General features: G+C 34.5%; 4 protein-coding genes across 7 annotated transcripts in view; 3 read left to right on the top strand and 1 right to left on the bottom strand.

The window, feature by feature from the left end:
• LOC109540499 (alpha-1,3-mannosyl-glycoprotein 2-beta-N-acetylglucosaminyltransferase) overlaps positions 1-5,131 on the top strand; it is a 7,331-nt gene extending 2,200 nt beyond the window's left edge. The window contains exons 3-6 of the mRNA XM_019908910.2: positions 3,111-3,315; positions 3,492-3,720; positions 3,773-4,139; positions 4,468-5,131. Coding sequence (XP_019764469.2) covers positions 3,111-3,315; positions 3,492-3,720; positions 3,773-4,139; positions 4,468-4,581 — 915 coding nt within the window. The 3' untranslated portion in view covers positions 4,582-5,131. The remainder of the gene's footprint in view (positions 1-3,110; positions 3,316-3,491; positions 3,721-3,772; positions 4,140-4,467) is intronic.
• A 753-nt stretch (positions 5,132-5,884) lies between these two features.
• LOC109540434 (mediator of RNA polymerase II transcription subunit 8) lies at positions 5,885-7,137 on the top strand. Its single transcript, XM_019908800.2, has 4 exons — positions 5,885-6,240; positions 6,292-6,537; positions 6,596-6,766; positions 6,818-7,137. Exons 1-4 carry the CDS (start codon positions 6,073-6,075, stop codon positions 7,010-7,012), a joined length of 780 nt encoding a protein of 259 aa, XP_019764359.1. The 5' UTR covers positions 5,885-6,072; the 3' UTR covers positions 7,013-7,137.
• A 290-nt stretch (positions 7,138-7,427) lies between these two features.
• LOC109540537 lies at positions 7,428-13,214 on the top strand. Of its 2 annotated transcripts, none has more exons than XM_019908965.2 (8): positions 7,428-7,545; positions 9,197-9,357; positions 9,415-9,647; positions 9,747-10,048; positions 10,164-10,405; positions 10,465-10,833; positions 10,902-10,997; positions 11,178-13,214. In XM_019908965.2, the coding sequence occupies exons 2-8, from the start codon at positions 9,211-9,213 to the stop codon at positions 11,241-11,243; spliced, it is 1,455 nt and encodes a 484-aa protein (XP_019764524.1). In that variant the 5' UTR covers positions 7,428-7,545; positions 9,197-9,210; the 3' UTR covers positions 11,244-13,214. The 2 variants fall into 2 exon arrangements, with proteins under 2 accessions (XP_019764524.1, XP_019764523.1); XM_019908964.2 differs by having other exon boundaries at positions 10,146-10,405.
• A 2,788-nt stretch (positions 13,215-16,002) lies between these two features.
• Positions 16,003-20,212, bottom strand: part of LOC109540512 (synaptogenesis protein syg-2) — a 203,298-nt gene continuing 199,088 nt past the window's right edge. For 2 of the 3 annotated variants that reach the window (XM_019908931.2, XM_019908935.2), the window contains 3 exons: positions 16,972-17,181; positions 16,614-16,910; positions 16,003-16,529 (listed from right to left, as the gene is read on the bottom strand). In XM_019908931.2, coding sequence (XP_019764490.1) covers positions 16,440-16,529; positions 16,614-16,910; positions 16,972-17,181 — 597 coding nt within the window. In that variant the 3' untranslated portion in view covers positions 16,003-16,439. The remainder of the gene's footprint in view (positions 16,530-16,613; positions 16,911-16,971; positions 17,182-20,212) is intronic. The other variant, XM_019908932.2, reaches the window with a different exon arrangement.

Genomic DNA, 20,212 nt, shown 5'->3' with positions numbered 1-20,212 from the left:
AAAAAAAAGTGAGAACACTTGCTCTGTTGAAACCGCTCAAACGTGCTACCCAGTACATTTTATTCATATGGAATTGCTCTATTTAAAGTCGAACAAACATTCGCGATATCAATAAGTCAAAGACAGACAAGTTTTTTTTTGGGTTTTTGCAAATTTTTGATACAAATCTTGCGACTCACCTGGGAAACTGATTGGATGCATGCTCATAGCCAGTTGATGTTGATGTGTATGTAATCCATTCTAGTAGATCGATTGATCTGAAGGCAAACTTTAATCACCACACACGAACAAAGGCAATTGAATAGTCACACTCCAAAAATGTCAGAAAAAAACGCCAACTTTGAATTGGAATTTTTCACTTAAGAAACCCTGTTCGGGTTGAAAAAATCAGGTCAATCGCGAGATTGCACACTTGTTCTTCGGAAAATCAACGCTTTTCTATCGGAGCGCAAAATTTTCCCCGATTTTCAAGGATTTTTACCGTGCGCGATCTTCCTATGACTTACCCGAAATATATTTAACATCGAACTGAGCAAACAGGGAAAGATTAGGTAACTATAGTACCACCGGCAAATGCATTGATATTTTGCAAAAACTCACTTAACAAGCTCAATGAAACAAATTTAGACTAATTTTTATGCATTTTGGATGCTAAAATCCTACATGTTAAGACGCATTTCTTAACAAAAACATCATCAAGCCTGCCAACTATTAAAAAAAAAACCATCTTTTGTCATGTGAAGACAACATACAAAACAATCGTGTTTTTTTCTTATACAGGGTGATCCAAATTTAAGTATCATAACATCAAGAGCGTGTTGGGAGCTCCAAAATAGAATAAAAACGTTGAGCCAACGTTGCCCTCAACTGCCATGTTTTTAACGTACAGAATATTAATTTAATAAAAGTATACAAAAAATATTTTACTGTGCAGAGTGATCCAAATTTAAGTGGCATAACATAACAGCGCGCTGGGCGTTCAGAAACAAGCCTTACAGGGTGTTAATAATTCTTTTGGTTTTGGCAATATTTATAGCGACTTTATGACCATTAATCGACGTTTTTTTTGTGCCATTCGCGAGTATCTTAGAGGAAAGCTGTATTCTGTTGTTCCTATATTTTTTACTTTCCTTTTAAATTGCAATTTGATGATGATGAAATGTTAATTCTGAAAGCCCATTGTGATCTGCACAACAAAGATCCTGGTAGATAGAAGATCTGATACCAGTTGTTTAAGAGCAAATTGGCATTTTATCATGGAAAATATGATTAAACAATTCGGTGATTTTTTTTATGGTCGGCAAAGCGACTTTTACCCGGGCGTTGTTATGAATTCATATCAATTTGATAAAAACGATTTTGAACGTAGCAACCTCATGTTTTTGATGATAAAATGCCTATTTTCTCTCAAACGAAAACAGTAGAGATTTTGACGAAAGGCATCTTTTTTATGTAGAAAATAACAACTTTTAAAAATGTGCTTTTAAATTGCAATTCTTCTCAGTGGTGTAGAAGTTATGGCTAAATTTATTAATCTATTTATTTTATTTATTTAAAAAAAAAGCCGTGACTTAACGCTCATAAAGTACCATAAGTAGATAATGCTAAATTATATTAATTAAATAAATTTAAATTTATTTATTAATTCCTTCCAAAAAAAATTGTGATAAAACGCAAAGAGAATGAAAAATAAATCGGAGATGAATAAGATCGAAGTCTGATTTTTTTGATAAAAGGCTCGCTACTTTTATGATATTACTCTTTGCCGATTAACTGCGTATTTACATGATTGGTGGAACCTTCCGCTCGCGCGTTTTTGGTTGACCCGCTAGAGTCCTCAGAAGTTCGATGTTTTCAGCTGGAAATTGTGCACATTTAGTAAGTGCACGACCCTTATTTATCGTTGTTTCGGCATATTTAGCCTGTAGGTCACAGTATTTGGTGCATTAATGGTTGGATATTGATGTTTTGATTTCACGGATTATTTAAATAAAAATTTAAAAAAAAGTTAAATTAAAAAAAGTCGGGAATTTTAATCGTTCCGTCGATTTTAAAAGATTGTGCACCTCCAACGTACTAAACCGCGTGTCGCAACTAATTAATTATCGCCTAATTCCATAAGGTTTAGATCACCCTGCATATACAGAGTGAGTCTCTTTGGATAGAGGGCCTTATTTTCGCCCACAAAAACTACAGAAACTGGTGTGGAAGTGCAAAGCGTTTCTCTATAAATAAGAGACTAATCGGATGGCAAAGTCCTGCTTGTACAAACTGGCTTGAGTCAAACAGTTACATGCCAAAGGAAGAAGCTGATTTTATGGTTTTTGAAACAATTTTAATGGTAAATCAGGACGCTTCTACATAGAGCTTAAGTTCACTGACCCAACGTTACAAATCTAATTGCCTGAGCCAACATGATTTCCATCTGTATCTGTTTCATAAAAATATGACCGTTTTAATAATATTTGCCCAACCTTTTCACATAATTAAACGGGCTGCTGGTTTTTCACTGTGTTTGATCGTTTCGCTTTACAACTCTTCTATCGTAATAATTTAGTAATATCCACTTACGTCTAACTACTTATTAATTAATATGCTTGGTTTTATTTTTCTGTTTTATTTACTATTATTTAGTTTAATACTCAAGTTCTTTGGCTAAATTGAAGGCTTTATGAATAAAGAAGTAAGAGCGAAAGTACAAAATATGTTCGGCATTTTTTCAAGAGTTCATTAATTAGAGTTGGTTTTCGGATATTGGTAAATTTGGGTAAAAAATTATATCACATTTTTCCTGAATATTCGAAATTTTATAAGGCTCTTCAATTAAGTTAGAGAAAAATTAGTTCTTAAAAATATTTGCTTGACGCGCTATTTTAAATTGGGAATATAAAAAACTCAATTGAGCGTCCCATCAATTCCCGTCCACTTCAGGCAAATTACACGCTTAAAAATAATAAGGCATGCTTATAGTGCACTAAATAATTAATATTTGCAGCTAAACCCGAACAATTTCGAATTATTTCTCTGTCTGTTCATTTGCGCTCGATACAAAATTCTGTTCACACATGTATAATTAATTCGGTATAGTCATTTTTAATTTTTGTCTGCAGGATTGTGATCATGATGAAACTGCTGAAATAATCCGCAGTTATGGGCCCCAAGTGACGCTGATGCAGCAGCCCGACCAATCGGACATTCAAGTTCCGCCCAAAGAGAAGAAGTTCAAGGGCTACTTCAAAATTGCTCGTCATTATGGCTGGGCACTGAACCAAATGTTTTTTAATTTTAATTTCAGCACTGTGATTATAGTAGAAGGTTAGTGAGATTTCCGTTGTGCTTTTTTATAATGGCGTTTTACCGTTTCAGTTTTCGCAGAATTTTTTTTTCAGTTCCAGTCTGTTTTTAGTCAAGTCTTTAGTTGATCATAAGTTATTATGTCGGCGTCTTGGGAAGAAACATTCTATGTATTTTCGTATTTTCTGTACTTGCAGATGATTTAGAAATCGCTCCGGATTTCTTCGAGTACTTCCTAGGAACTCATCCACTCCTCCAGAAAGATCCAACCTTGTGGTGCGTTTCCGCATGGAACGATAACGGGAAAGAAGGACTGGTAGACACTGAAAGGCCGGAGTTACTATATCGAACGGATTTCTTTCCTGGATTGGGATGGATGCTGACCAGGAATTTATGGCTGGAACTTTACACAAAGTGGCCCAGATCGTAAGCAGTCGGACCTGATTTTTCCAGACAATTTCTTGATTAATTCTCTTAGATACTGGGACGATTGGATTCGCGAGCCAGCTCAAAGAAGAGGACGGTCTTGCATCAGGCCGGAGATTTCGAGAACAAAGACTTTCGGTAAAATTGGAGTGTCCAATGGCATGTACTTCGAGAAACACTTGAAATTCATCAAGTTGAACGATAAATTTGTGCCTTTTTCCAAAATGAACCTTAGTTACCTTCTGAAGGAGAACTATGATAAAGACTTTGTGGGGTCAGTGTATAAGTGCCCGACTGTGAAATATGACGATCTTCGGGACAATCACATCAGCTTTGACGGCCCTGTGCGAATTACCTACAGGAAACTAAACGAATATAAATTAATCAGCAAGAAATTGGGTCTTATGGATGACTTCAGGGTAGGTGGTTGAACAATGCTGTCCTAAATTTAAATATTTATTTTTGGCAAAATAGTTAAGCTGGAGTGGCAAATTGATGAGTTTTTCCGCCTAAAAGATCCAAAAACTGCAAAACCCTAAATTTTTGATGAATGTATTATTGAGACTAATGACTTGTTCAACCTTTCAGGCCGCCGAGGAAAATAACTTCTTCCTGGCCTTTCGCTAGCATGAGTGGCTTGCATCTTCAGAGATGGTTTGCGTGCTTGTGAAACGTTCGGCATAAATTATTTTCCACGACGGCTTCAAAGGGCGAAAAATTCAGCAGTTTAGTTTTTTTTTGCTTCAGGGAGGAGTTCCAAGAATGGCATATAAAGGCATTGTGACCTTTTACTATCAGGCCAGGACGGTGCATTTGGCACCGAGCGCAAATTGGGAAGGCTATCAACTGAGTTGGAGTTAACACTTGGTAAAACTTTAATTTAATTTGAGAAAACTAGGCATTTTTTTCCGTTAAAAGTATTTAGTAAATATGAAAATTTCGCGATTTTCCTTGGTGTTATGTTTTAGTTTGTTAATGGTTGTTTATTATGATTCAGTTCAATTCTTTGGATCACTCAATGATCTATTTGTTACTGACTGAGAAGGGTTGTATGAATTTAGAGATTGTTTATTTATATTTTAGAATATTTTTGGAATGTAGGAACAACCAATCAGGCGCATATCTATCAATTTGCAGTATTGTTTGGCGTGTCTAAAGAATTCTTCTTTCTTGCCAAAAACAATTTTTCTAATCACAATCGAGCGGGATATTTAACATCCAAGACTGGTCTTGGCAGCATTCAAATATTCACAATAAAATGTAAAATATCGTACCTGTTTCTGATGTTTGCACACTGATTTACCGTGGCTTACCTGGCAGGTGTTTTCGAAAGAAACAATGCATTTTGTAAATATTGTAATATTAAATTCTATAGATAATTTATTCTAAATATATAATATTTATTGTTTTACCAACGTTTTTTTTAATTTAATCCCCATTTTCGTTTTTGTCAATATTAGGCTTGATTTTATTTAATCCTCCTGGAACATAGTTGAAAAAGAATGAAATGAAACCAGTATACAGGGTGAGTCAGTGCTAGAGAGAAAACTGCTAGAAATCCTGCTAGAGGACGCAAGTTAAAATATCGCAGTCCTAACTACAATCAATGATATTGGACCCAATAGGGGCCAATGATTTTGCTTTTCTAAAGTGTTACTCTTTCCTAAGGAGCAGGACACATATTTAAGATGGAGGACAGTAAATCCAGAGTTTGTAAACAGAAGTCGCATATTCAACGCAAAAATACGTTTTAATTTAGATCCTTTTTAATCAACCCAAGAATTTCCGTAAACTTCTTCATGCGTAAAATTTCGTAAAAAAACAGCTGGTCAACGTTATTTACAAAAAAAAAACCATAAATCAATATTAATCCAAATTAACAAAAGCTAAAACAATTAATTGAAAGTAACTAAAATTTACCTAGATAATTGCAAAATGTGCCTAAGAAAAAAGTAAGTGCAAATCAAATATAGATTTTTTAAAAATCGGTTAACCAGTCCTTACCGAAACTAATAAAATCCAGCAAAAAGTGATCAAAAACCGCAGTTCTTCAAAAAGCACCATTAGGAAAAGTTGTTAGAAAAAGAGGTATCTTTGGAACTAGAAAAGACCTTCACCCTTTACATCTTTCATGGTATTAATTTATAAAACATGACAACAAGGGACATTTAGCATGTTTTTAGGTTATGAGGACATTTTGACCTTAACCATCCATTTCGTTCTTCTACTCGTCTTTATCTATGATTTAGTTGTCTTCATCTGTGTTAACCATTTCACGTTTGTTCTGATTTCCAGCCGGGGTTAAATGGAAGTTAAAAATTTCACTATTTTGAGTTGAACACATTTGAAAAAATGCAGCAAAGAGAAGAGAAACAATTAGAGTCCTCTCTAGAGTCGATAATCCAAAGAGTGAACGATCTGAAAGCGTCTTTAGCCGCTATGATTTTCAAAATCGAAACTGAATATGAAACTCTGAATTGGCCAAAGTTTCTGGACAACTATGCTTTGATATCAGGGCAGGTAAGCTCAATTAAAACCTCAACGCCACACTTTGTGACTCTGCGTTTATAGCTTATTTCCCTGTCGAAAGTTCTCAGCCATGAAAAGGGCCCCAATTTGCGAAACTTAACAGTTCTGCCGCTTCTGCTCTCTCCCGAGAGAGATGAGCAACTGGTACAGGCGACTGAAGGCCGAATAACAACTTTTTCCCATGATTTGGTGCCCCCTTATCTGAGAACCAAACTTGAGCCTATGGCTGAACAGAAGATGATTCAGCTGGAGCTGAAAGCTCAGCATTTGCAAGTCGAAAATGCACAAGTAATGTGGCGAATGCAGCTCAAACTAGCCGAGATTTTAACCTGTGTGACTATTTCAGAAGCAAATGGCAGCTTATCAGAAGGTAGTCTCACACGTGTGGGACATTGTAAGCAAAGCCAGGGAAGAATGGGAAGTAGAGGCCTCATCCAGGGCAGGCACGCAGCAAAATTCCAATCAGGCAGACACACATCTCTTAGTTGCAGCAGTTGGGATGGGGAAAGGCTTGAAGGTTTGTACTTTTTTCCAGAATTTTCCAAATTTCTAAACTATTGTAATGTAGATGGGCTCCAATCCGAATGGCCAGCCAAATTCCACCTCTGGAGGGATGATGGTAGCTTCACAAGGAAGGCCCGGGGGGCCGCCTGGGCCGGGTCAACTTCCACCGAGTACGCAAGCCATGAGTATGAACAAAGCCCCATCAGCCATCAAGACCAATATTAAAAGCGCTGCTCAAATGCATCCTTATGGACGTTGATTTATTTATATTGTATATAATGATATATTTTATTTCCTTATTAGTTTATTACTTAATCAGTATTAGGTTAGCAAATGTATGAATCTGTTGTCATAAATTCGTGAATATAAAAAATCCAGTACGTACACAGACGTCTTTTTCTGGGTTGTTTAGAGGAGTTAGTTGTGTTTTAAAGCCCATAAAAACCGTATAGATTTTAGTATTAAAATTAAAAACCGTACTAGGATTTCTAAGTAACTTTAAAAATTAATTTGAATAACGCGCCAAGAATCACCAGAAATTCACGATCCCAACACGTGATTATGTCCTTTTCTTTACTTTGCTTCAAGAAGAAAAGAGACGCACATGGTTGGAGTAGGGCGGCTCTATAAAATTGCGCAAAAGCTCGATTTCAGAACCGACCATATCAATCAGTTCGCGTGGGTAGCCATTTTGATATATGTTTGGGTTGTTTATTGTACATTATTCTGAAATTTTTAGGCTAAATTATTAGTGCCGATAAGTATTACGCCTAGAAGTGGTTCGTTTTTCAGGTAAGTACCTGTAGCTTCTTTGTTGCCAGTTGTTTTAGCCGATAATCACCGATACTGCCAGAAAAATTAGACTAAATTCGAGCTACCGCTCGCTGATGTTTGTAAACATTTTTAACTGGCATTTTTTTGCAATCGTCCATGCAAAATCGGACAAACCCGTCCTTAGGACATCAACAAACCTCGAATTAGGATTATTGTCGGATTATTTAATGTTCTTGGCCCAGGCGATGGGACTTTTGGAAGTTAAATCGTTATTCAGTTCCATGATTTGATTTTTCAAAACTTAACGCCTTAGGACAGCATTTAACTTTAATAGAAAATTACTTGCGCTCTATCTCTATTAGTTAACTGCTTGAAATCAATAATTTATTGCTCTGTGCGATTTTTGATAGCACTTCTACCGAAATCGGTTGCTGCTTAGATACAGGGTTAAGTCAAAACTTTGCATCTAAACTTAGTTTTATATGAAAATCATATCATTCCTCATGCATGTAATATGCTTGATATTGCATTTGTATGAAAACCCCATTAGATTACGTATCATAGTAGTCAAGTTTTGCTATAATCTAAACGATTTGGAAAAGTACAGGTGGTATTTCTTCTTGGAAACGTACAGGTGCTATTTTTTCTGAGCTCGCGCCTTCTTATCATTAAGCATTTGTATGTAGAAACTTTTATCGTTTGCATTTTTATCGTCGCTGGAACCCTTGTCGGATACTTAGAAAAAGTTTCGTAAAAACGTACATTTTCTTCAAAATTTTCACCTGAATTGAAATCAGACAAACTGTCCCCATAACTGTAGGCACAAGTTGAGAAACTTTTTGCAGACATTTTTTATTCATACCCAATCTTCTACTGTTTAATAAATAGAACACATCAAGATACACGCAAACCGACATACTTTTGAGGTTTACAATTTTTAAGAAAATAAGGCTTCGTGGTTGAGACCTTTCCAAATGTACTGTATGCTATCTGTCTGATTAAACCGAAACTAACATCGCTAAATTTCTTGGTTTCTATCGGGACGCGAAACGTTCTTAAGGGTATACCTATAGCATTTCAACATACATATTACTTCAGTTCAGTGTCTCAATTTGAGCCAAACTGTTTTGCGGCGGACTTAATCGAACTATTCTAGCATTCTGAGTTTTATGATTGCAGTCTGCCGCCTATTTTTACCTGTGGATATTTACTTGTAATAACTTTTGATTTTGTTGACAAAACGCTTGATAGTCTTTAGAGGAACAGTTTTTCATTCATTTGCTGTACTTCAATAGTTATTTAGTTTATATATAAAGACCTGTGTTCAGTAAACTTAAAATGAGCGACATTTACTCGAATCTCACTCATTCGAATGAGACGGGTGGGAAGCAATCCAATTAAATCACTCATGTCTTGTGCTGAACAGTTTGGTTGAATATCAAGCTTTTTTACGCAAATTACTGATATTTTCAGGGTCAATTTTCCTATACTTCAAACGTCGAATATGTACTAAATTCAAACTAACAAAGCCTTTAGATCTAATGATTCCTAAAAAGTTGAGTTGATACGTTTAGTATTTAGTCTCTAACCGTGCGTTCAGCTCCTTGAGAAGGACCTCCTTGTAGTATTACTATAAGAATTTAATAGCGCATTTGTTTGCAAATTCTAGATTCATGTAACATTATGTGGTTACGCAGCGAAAAACGCAGTAAAAGAAGAAGATGCTTGAAAAGACCATGGCTGATCAAGGCTCGCAGCGCTGTGATGTTTAAGAACTTCCAGAAGCAGACTCCCCATCTGCCAGACCCCGTGATTAAAGAGGTGCCGCAGGTAAGGAGTAATAAAACCTATAACTCTGCAGCAGATATTAATACAATCGTTTTATAGGTGTCTGAGGAGTGCAAGGAGAATTATCAAGCTCAAGTTGTGCCTGAAATATACAATCAACCAGACGATATTAAAACTGCATCTCCTGAACCTGTTATTGCAGGCGTTGATGATAGCAGTATTGTTGCAGCCAGTAAGTTCTACGAGTTTTACGCCCCAACAAGTAGTGAACCACTTGCAGTCCTTGATGAATCTGATATTGAACGTGTGTTACCAAAGGATATGGAATATAGGTAAATACACAATCTTCTATATCAATTGAAATGCTTTTTTGCAAACTACCTACTTTACTATTGGTAAACGAAAAATCTCAACTACTAATTTTGTTGCAGTTCCATTCAAATAGATGAGACAAAAGTAGTGTTAGATGCAAACACAAACTTCCTACCTTGTCCACCAAATTTATCAGCCGAGGACAGCACTAATAAAATGCAGTTTAATATAACGGAAAAAAAGACCTGCGAGTACCAAAAGTACATATATGCTGAAAAAATGTGCGATTCAATCTACTGTGATTACACACCAGTGAGAACGGATTATCCAGAAGTACCAATTGAAGTCGATTTAAGCAATGTGAACACTCAAGCATTTAATAACTATTTGGACGTGGAAATGGGCAACAATGTTGATATGAGTAAGTTTTGGCTTTCATACGTTCCTAGTTGTAATTTGCTGCTTAATGTTTTTTATTGCTATTTTTTTATTTTTATTTTTGTATTTTGTTCACTTAGATTTACTTAATCAATTAGCTATGGTATATGATTATGGCTACAATTACAATCTGCAAGATGAAAACTGCTTGATAACAAGTGCGGGATCTCAAGAACATGAACGACTAGATGCTCATCCCGAGCAGGTTGAAGTCGTTGAATCGTGGGAAGCTTTCGACCCGTATTTGTTCATCAAGAATCTTCCGCCGCTAACTGCTGAAATGCGATCACAGTGCCCTGCTTTGCCTTTGAAAACTAGATCTAGTCCTGAATTTAGTTTGGTAAGTTAATGATCTTGCACTGCATGGAATGTCAGCCCTAAAACGATTATTTCTGTCAGGTTCTAGATTTAGATGAAACTCTGGTCCATTGCAGCCTGCAGGAGATAAGCGATGCCAGTTTCAATTTTCCCGTGGTATTTCAAGATTGTTCTTATACGGTTTATGTGCGCACTAGACCATTTTTCCGTGAATTTATGGAAAAAGTCTCGCAAATGTTCGAGGTTATCCTATTCACCGCCTCGAAAAGGGTGTATGCTGACAAACTGCTTAATCTGCTTGATGTTGAGAGAAAATGGATTAAATACCGACTATTCCGGGAACACTGTGTCTGCGTCAATGGCAATTACATTAAAGACTTGAGTATTCTGAGAAGAGATTTATCTAAAACCATCATAATTGATAATTCCCCTCAAGCTTTTGGTTATCATGTAAGTAATTTTTTTGGAAATGTTCTTGTCGAACGCGAGACTTATCAGGTTTTTCTGCATTGTTTCAGTTAAATAATGGAATTCCCATTGAAAGTTGGTTTGTGGATCGGACTGATACTGAACTTATGAAAATACTGCCATTTTTGGAAGAACTTGTTGAAATGGTAAGTTATTTAATGTGTGGTTTATCACATAATATGCAACTAAGCATTGCCTCAGCGGTACTTTTACGTCGCAGTTGTCTGTATAAGAGGATTTTCAGATTTTGTATATACATCAACCTTTAATGGCGGATAGACAAAAAAATACCAATTTTTTTAAATAATTTTTATTTGATTTTCCAGAAAGAGGATGTCCGACCACACATTAGAGACAAGTTCAAGCTCTTCAGCTACCTTCCTCCAGATTAAGGAATTATTTTTAGACAATCTGCATTTGAAAGTTCAATTAAACTCAATTTTTACTTAAAAGTACTGACTTTCATACGTTCATATTTTATTTCTGCACGGCGCTAAACGGAAAGTTGCAATAAAAAATCATAATTCACTTAATAAAGGGCATCAAAGTGTTTTGTTCCGATCATTTCTGAGATGTTCCAGGATCTTCGTACTCATCTAATACATATTTTTCTTAACAGCTCACTGATTTGATTATCGACTATAATAAGTAAGTCATCTTGTGCAATACATTTATCTCTATATGTGATTTTGAAGGTTGATAATTTGAGTTAGTGGCTTACCATTGCTTTAAGGGACGTTTAAATCGAAATTAATTCTATTTATTATGGGGATAGCCATGTATATAAATTTATTGAAGCGTTGTTGGTCAGTATTTTGTAAAAGTTTATAATTACTTAGTTTAGAGTTAGTTCACAGAGGTTTAAGTAACATGTTACAACTTTAACAGTGAAGTACCCGCAAATTTAGTACAAAATTGATATAGACTGGGTTAATTTTTTAAGTTTATTTGATATTATTTAGTTTTGTATGACGACGAATATGTTTTTCTTGATAACGAATATAACTGATCTCACACTGATGTACAAACTGTTAAAGCGTGACATGTAAACTCCGATACTTATACTTAAAGTTAATCTACTGTAAATAGGAAACAAACGGTAATGAATATTACACATTTCTTGCCATGACATCTAGTGCGACTTGATGATTAATATTCCAGAGTTTAGGAACGGAACGGATTTGGCAATAAATAGCGACCTAACTGTGATTTGAACTTTCTATGTACATAATATGTGTCGGATGGTAAATTTAAACAAATGTGATTCAACTTAATATTAATCATCGACGAGAGATTATAATAGCAGTTGGTAGACTAGAATGCAATATATTGAGCACAAAACTTTTGTTACTAAAATAGAACATGCATTATATCTCCATGTTATGTGTTTTATATTTTATCGGAAGTTGTGCTAGCAATCTATTGCGGCAACAACTCTTATACGTGTATAGTTTAGTACTGTTAACTGTTTTCCGGCCGGAAAAATTAAGATATTCTTTGGACGTTCTCAATTATTTCCGGTTTGCCGCTGTATTTGTCTTTCACTTGCTTTAGTTATTTATTATTGCTGTTATCACTAACTTTCATAATCACACTCCAAACATCAAAAGTTCATAAATATCAAATACGATGTTAAAATCCTTTCATAATGTTTTCATGGGAACTATTATTTTTAATGTTATGACCTATTTATCATTACCAATCAGGTATTATCCATTGTGATTGTTCACGTTAATTTAGTTTCCTTAGCGGGAAAGTAAACGTTATTAACAACTGAAGCGTTTTAGTATCGACAGTTTTTCAGTCATTTTTTTTGAAATAGAAAAATGTTCCTATTTTTTTCTCATTAAACTTGGTTGTTGTTAACGTTTTCATTAGTTATTTTGCGTTTTTATCGTTTGTACTTATTAATATTCTAGTTTTGTAAGATTGTTTGATGGAAGGTCGGAATGCGATGTTACAACGTTGCTTTTTTGCTGCGACTCTTCCGTTATTTTCCTTCCTAACAGCAGTTAGTTCAATTTAATTAACTGAGTAAGGTGCTGACAGTTTGTTTTCGATTTATATATCCATTTGAATAATTGCACCACTAAGAATTGATGACTTTTAATTTAATTATTATATATACTTTGAGGAAAGTTTGTTGAACTAATACGAGTTTCAAAAAATTTGTGTTATCGTTTTATACCCATTCAAGGATTTCTTACAAGAAATACTTCTATAAAATTCAACAGCTTAATTTAAATTTTTGTCTAAAGCCGAGTAAAATGTTGCTCAACAGTTTATTTTCAATTCAATGTATTTTGAGTAAAATTTGTTTCAATTAATCACCGATGTAAAAATAATAAATGACTTAAACATTTTCGTTTTGATTTACCCAATTTTCCCGTGCTAGAGAACAATTGTGTTTTTAAAAGTGTTATCTATTTTTTTAAAGACAGTTAAGAGACAACATGAAACAATGCGACATAGACACCCCTCTTTGCTTCCTGAATTAGTGTATTACATAATTTGGTAAAGCGGGCAACAGCAGTAACTTTTCCTTTAGTTCGTAGTTTACGTTACGCTAGTGTTTCACTAAAATATAAACAGCGACGGAAATATTTTTCAGTAATTTATTTTGGATAAAGTTGAATTCAACATATTCGTGATGATTTAAACACATATAAGTACCTTTTTTATATGAAATGAACTATATATTATCTAACTCTAATAATACAGGGTCATATCAGCAATCCCGGTAACTCACAGGCGGGTGAAAAGCTGCTATGACCGTTAGCGTATATATTTCGTTAAATAAGATTGCAGCAAGGCCACTTTTGAAACAATACTAAAAGGTATTCAAGTAGAACATAAGTCGTTTCTAACGAAAACGGTCTGTAAGTACAAAAACCTAGCAATTATTGTCCATATATCAATCAGAATATATTACGAAACATCGATGAGTAGCTACGTTGGCCTTTATTTAGAGGCGAAACGAAACTGGGGAACTGGTTTACACTATGGGTTCATTTACAGTTTGTACATTAACGATAAAACGCCTTAAAAATTTGAATGAGGTACATGTAAAAATGTTTTTTTTCTTAAAGCTATACATATAAAATACCTTTATTTTTCGTGTAATTTTACGAAACTACTTACAGGAAACCTTATCGAATAAAGTGGTGGTAGTCCATGTGTGTAAAAACCATAATTACAGTTTTTTCTGCGTAATTTCAGTTTTTACAGCACTCGACTGGTCGACTTACACATTAGCTGACAAAAACATTTTTTTTCTAACGAAACAATTGGACGGTTAACTCATGGTTGTTATATTAACGCTCCACTGATTAAAACTTTTCATAAATAACTCAGTCGATTTGATTTTATCTCTATTAAATAACGAGTCTACACCGGTCGTCCAGAATGTTAGATAACTTTAAAAAGTGTTCTAATCGCCCAGACACTCCGTATACATAAGTTTCAACGATAATTATTGTACATAAAATTAAAGTAAAATTAATTTGCAAAATCAGCATTAACAATTAATATCACAAAACTTAACGTATTTAAAACAAAATACGCTTGAAGCGCATTGTCGAATAAGCATTATCTACATCTCGAACCGTTTGACTTTTTTTGGGGTTTCGATTATAGAATTTACTAATAAAAATATGTTTTATATATTTTCTGTTAACTTTAATTGAAAACGTTCACAGCTATAAAAGTATAACTATTTACACACGCGAATTCTCTTAGAAATTCGGATTTGATGAGATAACACTCTCATTTGTTGAAAAACAAATTTACGCAAAACGAGTGTTTGATTGTGGGAAAAGGGTGAAGAACGCATTTAATTGATGTGAAAGCGACAATGTGACACTAATCATGCTTAACTTCTACCTTTTGCCTTTTTTAATATTTTGTACTATATCTAATAATTGATTTAGCATAATTAGTTTTTTTTGATTTGTCAATTTTTGCAATCAGGAATGTTTTGTTGAAGCAAATAAAAATACACGGTTTCTTTTGTAAAAGTTTAGCAACGAGAAACGTTGGTTTAAGGAAAACAGCGTTTTTTCATGAACCTAATAAAACTACGATTCTCGAGGAAACACTGTTTTTCTTGAGTCAACGTTTCAGCTATAGATTAGTGGTCTTGATGGGTTAAAATATAGTCGAAACGTTGATTCTTGACAAACAGTGGTTTGCTCAAGAATCGTGGGAATTCCAGTTTTAGGAAAAATACAATTTTTCCACAACCAAAGATTTTGTACTTTACTCAAAATTACGGTCTCCAAGATAAAGACTGTGTCTAAAATAAGAAAAAGCGCCCAGATTGCATATAAGAGTGATTTATATAGATAAACTTGGCCAAATGGATAAAAAGCGGTTTTCTCTGTTGATATATTTTGAAGACAAATTGGGCTTCTGTGCCTGCTCGAATTTTTTCTAGGCCAATCTTTATAGCGACTATAAATTAGCTTAAATATTGCGTCATTTTTCTAATTTCATGTTTTCCTACTGGCTATTTATTTTGCTGGATAAATATTGAAATTTATGAAAATTTAGACTAGACATTTTCAAAAAATGTTTTGAATGCAAGAGCAAATGTGGATAATATACGCTCTTTATATATAAAATAAACAATTTAATCAATTAAAATAAAAACTGAAAAAACCTGTATGTAAACCAGTTGCATTTATTTTTTAGTTTAATCTGTTAATATTTTCTACCTTTCAAATGATTTATTAACTGGAATAATTCAAACTCTCTTATTTGCTGCCTTTTAATTTGCACATTAAAAAAAAACACGCAAATTTGCGTTTTTCTGAGATTTTTCTTCTGCGGCTATTCTTTCTGATCTTAGGCACATTTTCAATAAATCGTTGCTAATGAAATTAAGCTTTAAAGAAAAAATTCGTTTAATGTAAATTCTCGTTGCCACAAATTCACTTACATTATCAACTTTTGCTGTGGATTTCCTACGCTCCAAGAATCATCATCGTCTTTATCACAAAGCAAAGCAACATTAAATATGCTTGAAAAAAAGCGTAGAATAAACTTGTGCTCTAACCGCGCATTAAATATGATTGAAAAACACGAAAAATGCCGGCTTTTGAAAAACCCTTGCACTTTCGCTTTAATCACACCCCTATTCGCCATAAAACATTTAAAAATATTACATTTATTTTCATTGTATTGACAAACACATAATTGGATCATCTGAATGAAGTAGAAACCAAAAATTGGAAAAAATGCAAAAAAACAATTTTGTATGCAAAACAAAATTTTTGTTTATTTCTGCCTTCACCAGGATATTTTTTCCAATTGCTGGCAGGTATTTCACCTAGGAGACTCCTTATATAGGTAGATCTATCGGCTAAATGACCTGTACATCGATAGATATAAAGTTTAACAATATACACATTTTAAAACTATATAAAATCAACGTGAAAACTGGGAAAAAGAATCGTCGCACTCATTTTCCCCAATACCTACATAAAACGTTATTACCCTATTAGAGAAATGTACATTAAATCTTCATTTAATCTAGCTTACAAGTATACCAGTTCTTCTTCGGACGAAATATATATTAATTAAGTAGGTCAAAACCTAGTCGCCGTTACTGGTCGAGGGAGGGTTGAGGTTACCGAAGGAGTCCTAGAGCCACTCATCTCCTTGAGCGATGAGAGAGTCTAAAATCCAGAATTTTCCATTAACTCAACCTTCCACCTTTTCACCACCTAACTAAAATCTCATTTAATCAGCCAAATACATACGCTTCCAGTTCCCAGTAAGGGAGTCTCGGAACTTATAGATCCATCCTGGAGCAGATGATCGTCCCTGATTGGTCTAGTCAAATAGGCCGGCATATGAGGATGGTGCAATGTTTGAAACCCTCCTGGATGGGGCATTATTTGCGGTATCCTCTTCATATCCAATTGAGCATACACTGTCGGCTCCTGCCTTCTTATCACGTTCAAAGCCACCGACGGTGGATGTTGATTGTAGATCACATGGGGCGGCATCTGTTGATTGGATATAGACAGTTCAGCGTAGGTTATTTCCCCAGGAGTCTGTAAGAAGTTAGTAGGACCAAATGCTACGTTTTGTTAGTTGGAGATGGGCAATACTTACCACAGCCTTCCCATAGCTCCCATTGGTTTGATTGGGGCTTTGCAATCGACTGTAGACTCGCATAGAGGGAGCGTTGTTCAACCTTTCAAAGGCCCGTTCTTCGTCTTGGTACTCATCCTCTGCATTGTTCTGGGGAATGATGTCCGGGTTTTTTTCCTCCAAGCTATCCACACTGTCGTTCATGTCTTTGTTCAGTGGCTCAGTGCTCGCCTAAATAATTCATTAATCGGGTGAGTATTGGGGTAAATTCGGGTCATTATTCTAGAGCGGCATGTTAGGGAGTTCAGATAGATTCAAACAGTTCAGAAACAAGTTTTTTTTTCATTGATATTGCACCAGTTGTTAGTGGCGAAATCAGAAATTATGACTTTTTTGGTAAGCATCATCCTCTTCATATTCCAGAAGCTCGAAATAATCCTATGATTGGAATAAGACATTTTTTCAGTTACATTGCTCAGAATTCGAATTTTCGAGAATCCTGATTATCTCTGTAAATTTCCAATAAATCATGATTATTTGTCTGCTGTGTTAATAGATGTGGATACGTTCTTTTGTTAGTCTCAGTGGAGCCATTGCGACTATTAGGAATTTTTTTTTATCGAAATTATATACATTTTTCATATAGGCAAATCCGCTGTAAACACTCGCATCTTTCAAAAATTCTTAACGCCGAACCCAGCAAAAAGTTTTCTTGCGTTTTTTTTCTCGAAGTAGTTTAAATTTTTCATTTAGAGAAAACCTCTGGAAAACACGCTCGCTGTTAAAAAAGATCATAATCGAACATAAACGAACCCGGCCCTGTTCAATGAAGACACTAAAACCCTAAGAGGAGAAAAATCGCACACTCAGTTGCATTTTGTCTCAAAGTTTTGTTATTTTTTTATTTAGACCAATCCGCTGAAATCTTTCGCTATTTGAAAAATTTACAACTCTAAATCCAAGCAAGCTTCAAAAACGTACTCTATACTGTTTTATATAAGAGTTATATAAGTTGCTATATATATATAGCAACTAAGGCTTTATTAGGGGAAAATGTCGAGATCACTCACGAGTTTATTCAAAATTTATGAATTTTCTATTTAGATAAGACCGCTGAAAATATTCGGTCTTTAAAAAATGCATAACTTGAAACCCAAGTATGCTTCAGAATGCGAATTTTTCGTTTAAAACATTCATAACTCCAATAACAAGCAAGCAACATAAACGTACTCTGCACTGTTCCATAGAGACACTCAAACTCTACGAGGAGACAAATTTAGCACTCTGCAATTTTGTCTCGAAGTTTTGTTAATTTTTGGTTGAGACAAATCCGCTGAAAACACACACGTCTTAAAAAATCGTTCGTCCAAAGCCAAGCGACTTACAGAAAATCACTCAGATATAATCTAATCTAAATACTAAATAATAATAAAATCTAAAATACAGAATATGGTATTTTAGAGCAACTGAAGCTTTATTAGGAAAAAAATAAAAAATAAAGCTCACTTGTAAGTTTTCTGCAAATTTAAGAAATCTTCAATTGGGCAAAACCGCTAAAAACAAATGACCTTTAAAAATCTACAACTTAAAAGCAAAGAAATCTACAGAAACGAGCTCAATACTATTGAAAAGAGCATCTAAGGTTCTAGGAGAAAAATTGCACGCTTTCTTGCGTTTTGTCTTAAAGTTTTGTGAATTTTTCATTTTGGGAAAATCACTAAAGTTTAAAAAATGTATAACTCCGAAGACAAACAAGCAACATAAACGAACTCTGCACGGCTCGATCAAGACACTAAAACTCTATTAGGAGAAAAAACACACACTAAATTGCATTCTGTCTCAGTTTTGTTAGTTTTCCATTCAGGCAAATCCCCTGAATAGACTCACATCTTTAAATAATTCATAACTCCAAATTGAAGTCAGTGGCAGAAACACAGTGTACACTATTCAAAAGAGCAACTTAAGTTCGATTAGGAGAAAAATTGCTCGTTTTCTTGCTTTTTTAATCGAAGTACTGTGAATTTTTCGTGTAGAGCCACTCAAAACGATCGCAGTTTAAAAATTCATTACTGCGAACACAAGCAAGAAACATAAACGCACTCTGCATTGTTTAATACAGACACTAAAACTCTATTTGGAGAAAAATCGAAGATTTAGTTGCGTTTTATCTCAAAGTTTTGTTCATTTTTTTATCTAGACAAATCCGCTGAAAACACTCACGTCTTTCAAAAATTCTCAATTCCAAACCCAAGCGAGCTACCGAAACCCACTCTATACCGACTTTTAGAACAACTATAGCTTTATTATTCGAAAAATTCCAAACCCACTAACGAGTCCAATTAGATAATATACCGCTGAAAACGCTCAGCTTTTTAAAAAATTATAATTTGAACTTGAAAGCTGGAGAAACGCATTCTACACTATTCAAAAGAGCTACTAAGGATCCATTAAGAGAAAAATTGCACGTTTTCTTGTGTGTTTTCTCGGCGCCCTCGAAGAGAACGCTCGCAGCTTAAAACATTCATAACTCGGAACACAAGCAAGCAACGTAAACGCACTTTACACTGTCCATAGAAACACTGAAACTTGAACAATCAGTTGCATTTTGTCTCGAGATTTTATTAATTTTTAATTTAGATAAATCCGCTGAAAACACACACGTATTTAAAAAATGTATATCTCCAATCTCAAGCAATCCACATAAACACACTCTAGACTATTCAGAAGAGCAACTTGATTCTATTAGGGCAAAATTTTCACGAGTTTTTCTACAAGCAACTAAAGTTTTACGATTTTTTTCAATTAGAAAAAATCACTTGCTATTTAAAAATTAGCTCCGTCAGTTAAGGCTCTATTAGCAGTACAAATTTTTGAAATTCGACATTTGTTAATTAAAAGTTAAAATCCACTGGTAGACTTTAAGTATTTTTGAGGCATTTAGAGACTGAAACTTTGAGAAACACGTAAATTTTCCAAGGAATTTAAAGCAAAGTTTCCTAATTTTGAATTGAACCGTAGAGCTATTTTCAAATAAAACTTTGTAACCTAAGTCTCCTCCTCCTCCGGTTGACATCTTATATCTATTTTTTTACAAACTTCTTTTTGGGTATTTTGCCTCAAAAATTTTTGTCTTTAAAAAAGACAGAATTTCCTCACGTCTTTTATTTCAGATTGATAAATAGTGCTCCTATTTCGCAATAAGAACGAATTATTTATCAAAAAGTAATCAAGAACTATCACCTAGAGGGTAACCTGCGACACA

Source organism: Dendroctonus ponderosae, unplaced genomic scaffold (assembly GCF_020466585.1).
Source record: "Dendroctonus ponderosae isolate FM_Combo_2020 unplaced genomic scaffold, Dpon_F_20191213v2 Dpon_F_20191213_6, whole genome shotgun sequence".
NCBI classification, from domain to species: domain Eukaryota; kingdom Metazoa; phylum Arthropoda; class Insecta; order Coleoptera; family Curculionidae; genus Dendroctonus; species Dendroctonus ponderosae.
The sequence above is the reverse complement of the archived record's forward strand: the minus strand, read 5'-3'. Positions and strand labels throughout refer to the sequence as shown.

What these genes read in the sequence shown, in the direction of transcription:
- LOC109540434 (XM_019908800.2), top strand. Translation starts at nt 6,073, where the DNA reads ATGCAGCAAAGAGAAGAGAAACAATTAGAGTCCTCTCTAGAGTCGATA. An exon ending in ATGCTTTGATATCAGGGCAG is followed by an intron (nt 6,241 to 6,291) that starts GTAAGCTCAATT and finishes CTGCGTTTATAG; the next exon opens with CTTATTTCCCTGTCGAAAGT. An exon ending in TGCAAGTCGAAAATGCACAA is followed by an intron (nt 6,538 to 6,595) that starts GTAATGTGGCGA and finishes TGACTATTTCAG; the next exon opens with AAGCAAATGGCAGCTTATCA.
- LOC109540537 (XM_019908964.2), top strand. Translation starts at nt 9,211, where the DNA reads ATGTGGTTACGCAGCGAAAAACGCAGTAAAAGAAGAAGATGCTTGAAA. An exon ending in TGATTAAAGAGGTGCCGCAG is followed by an intron (nt 9,358 to 9,414) that starts GTAAGGAGTAAT and finishes ATCGTTTTATAG; the next exon opens with GTGTCTGAGGAGTGCAAGGA. An exon ending in CCAAAGGATATGGAATATAG is followed by an intron (nt 9,648 to 9,746) that starts GTAAATACACAA and finishes ATTTTGTTGCAG; the next exon opens with TTCCATTCAAATAGATGAGA.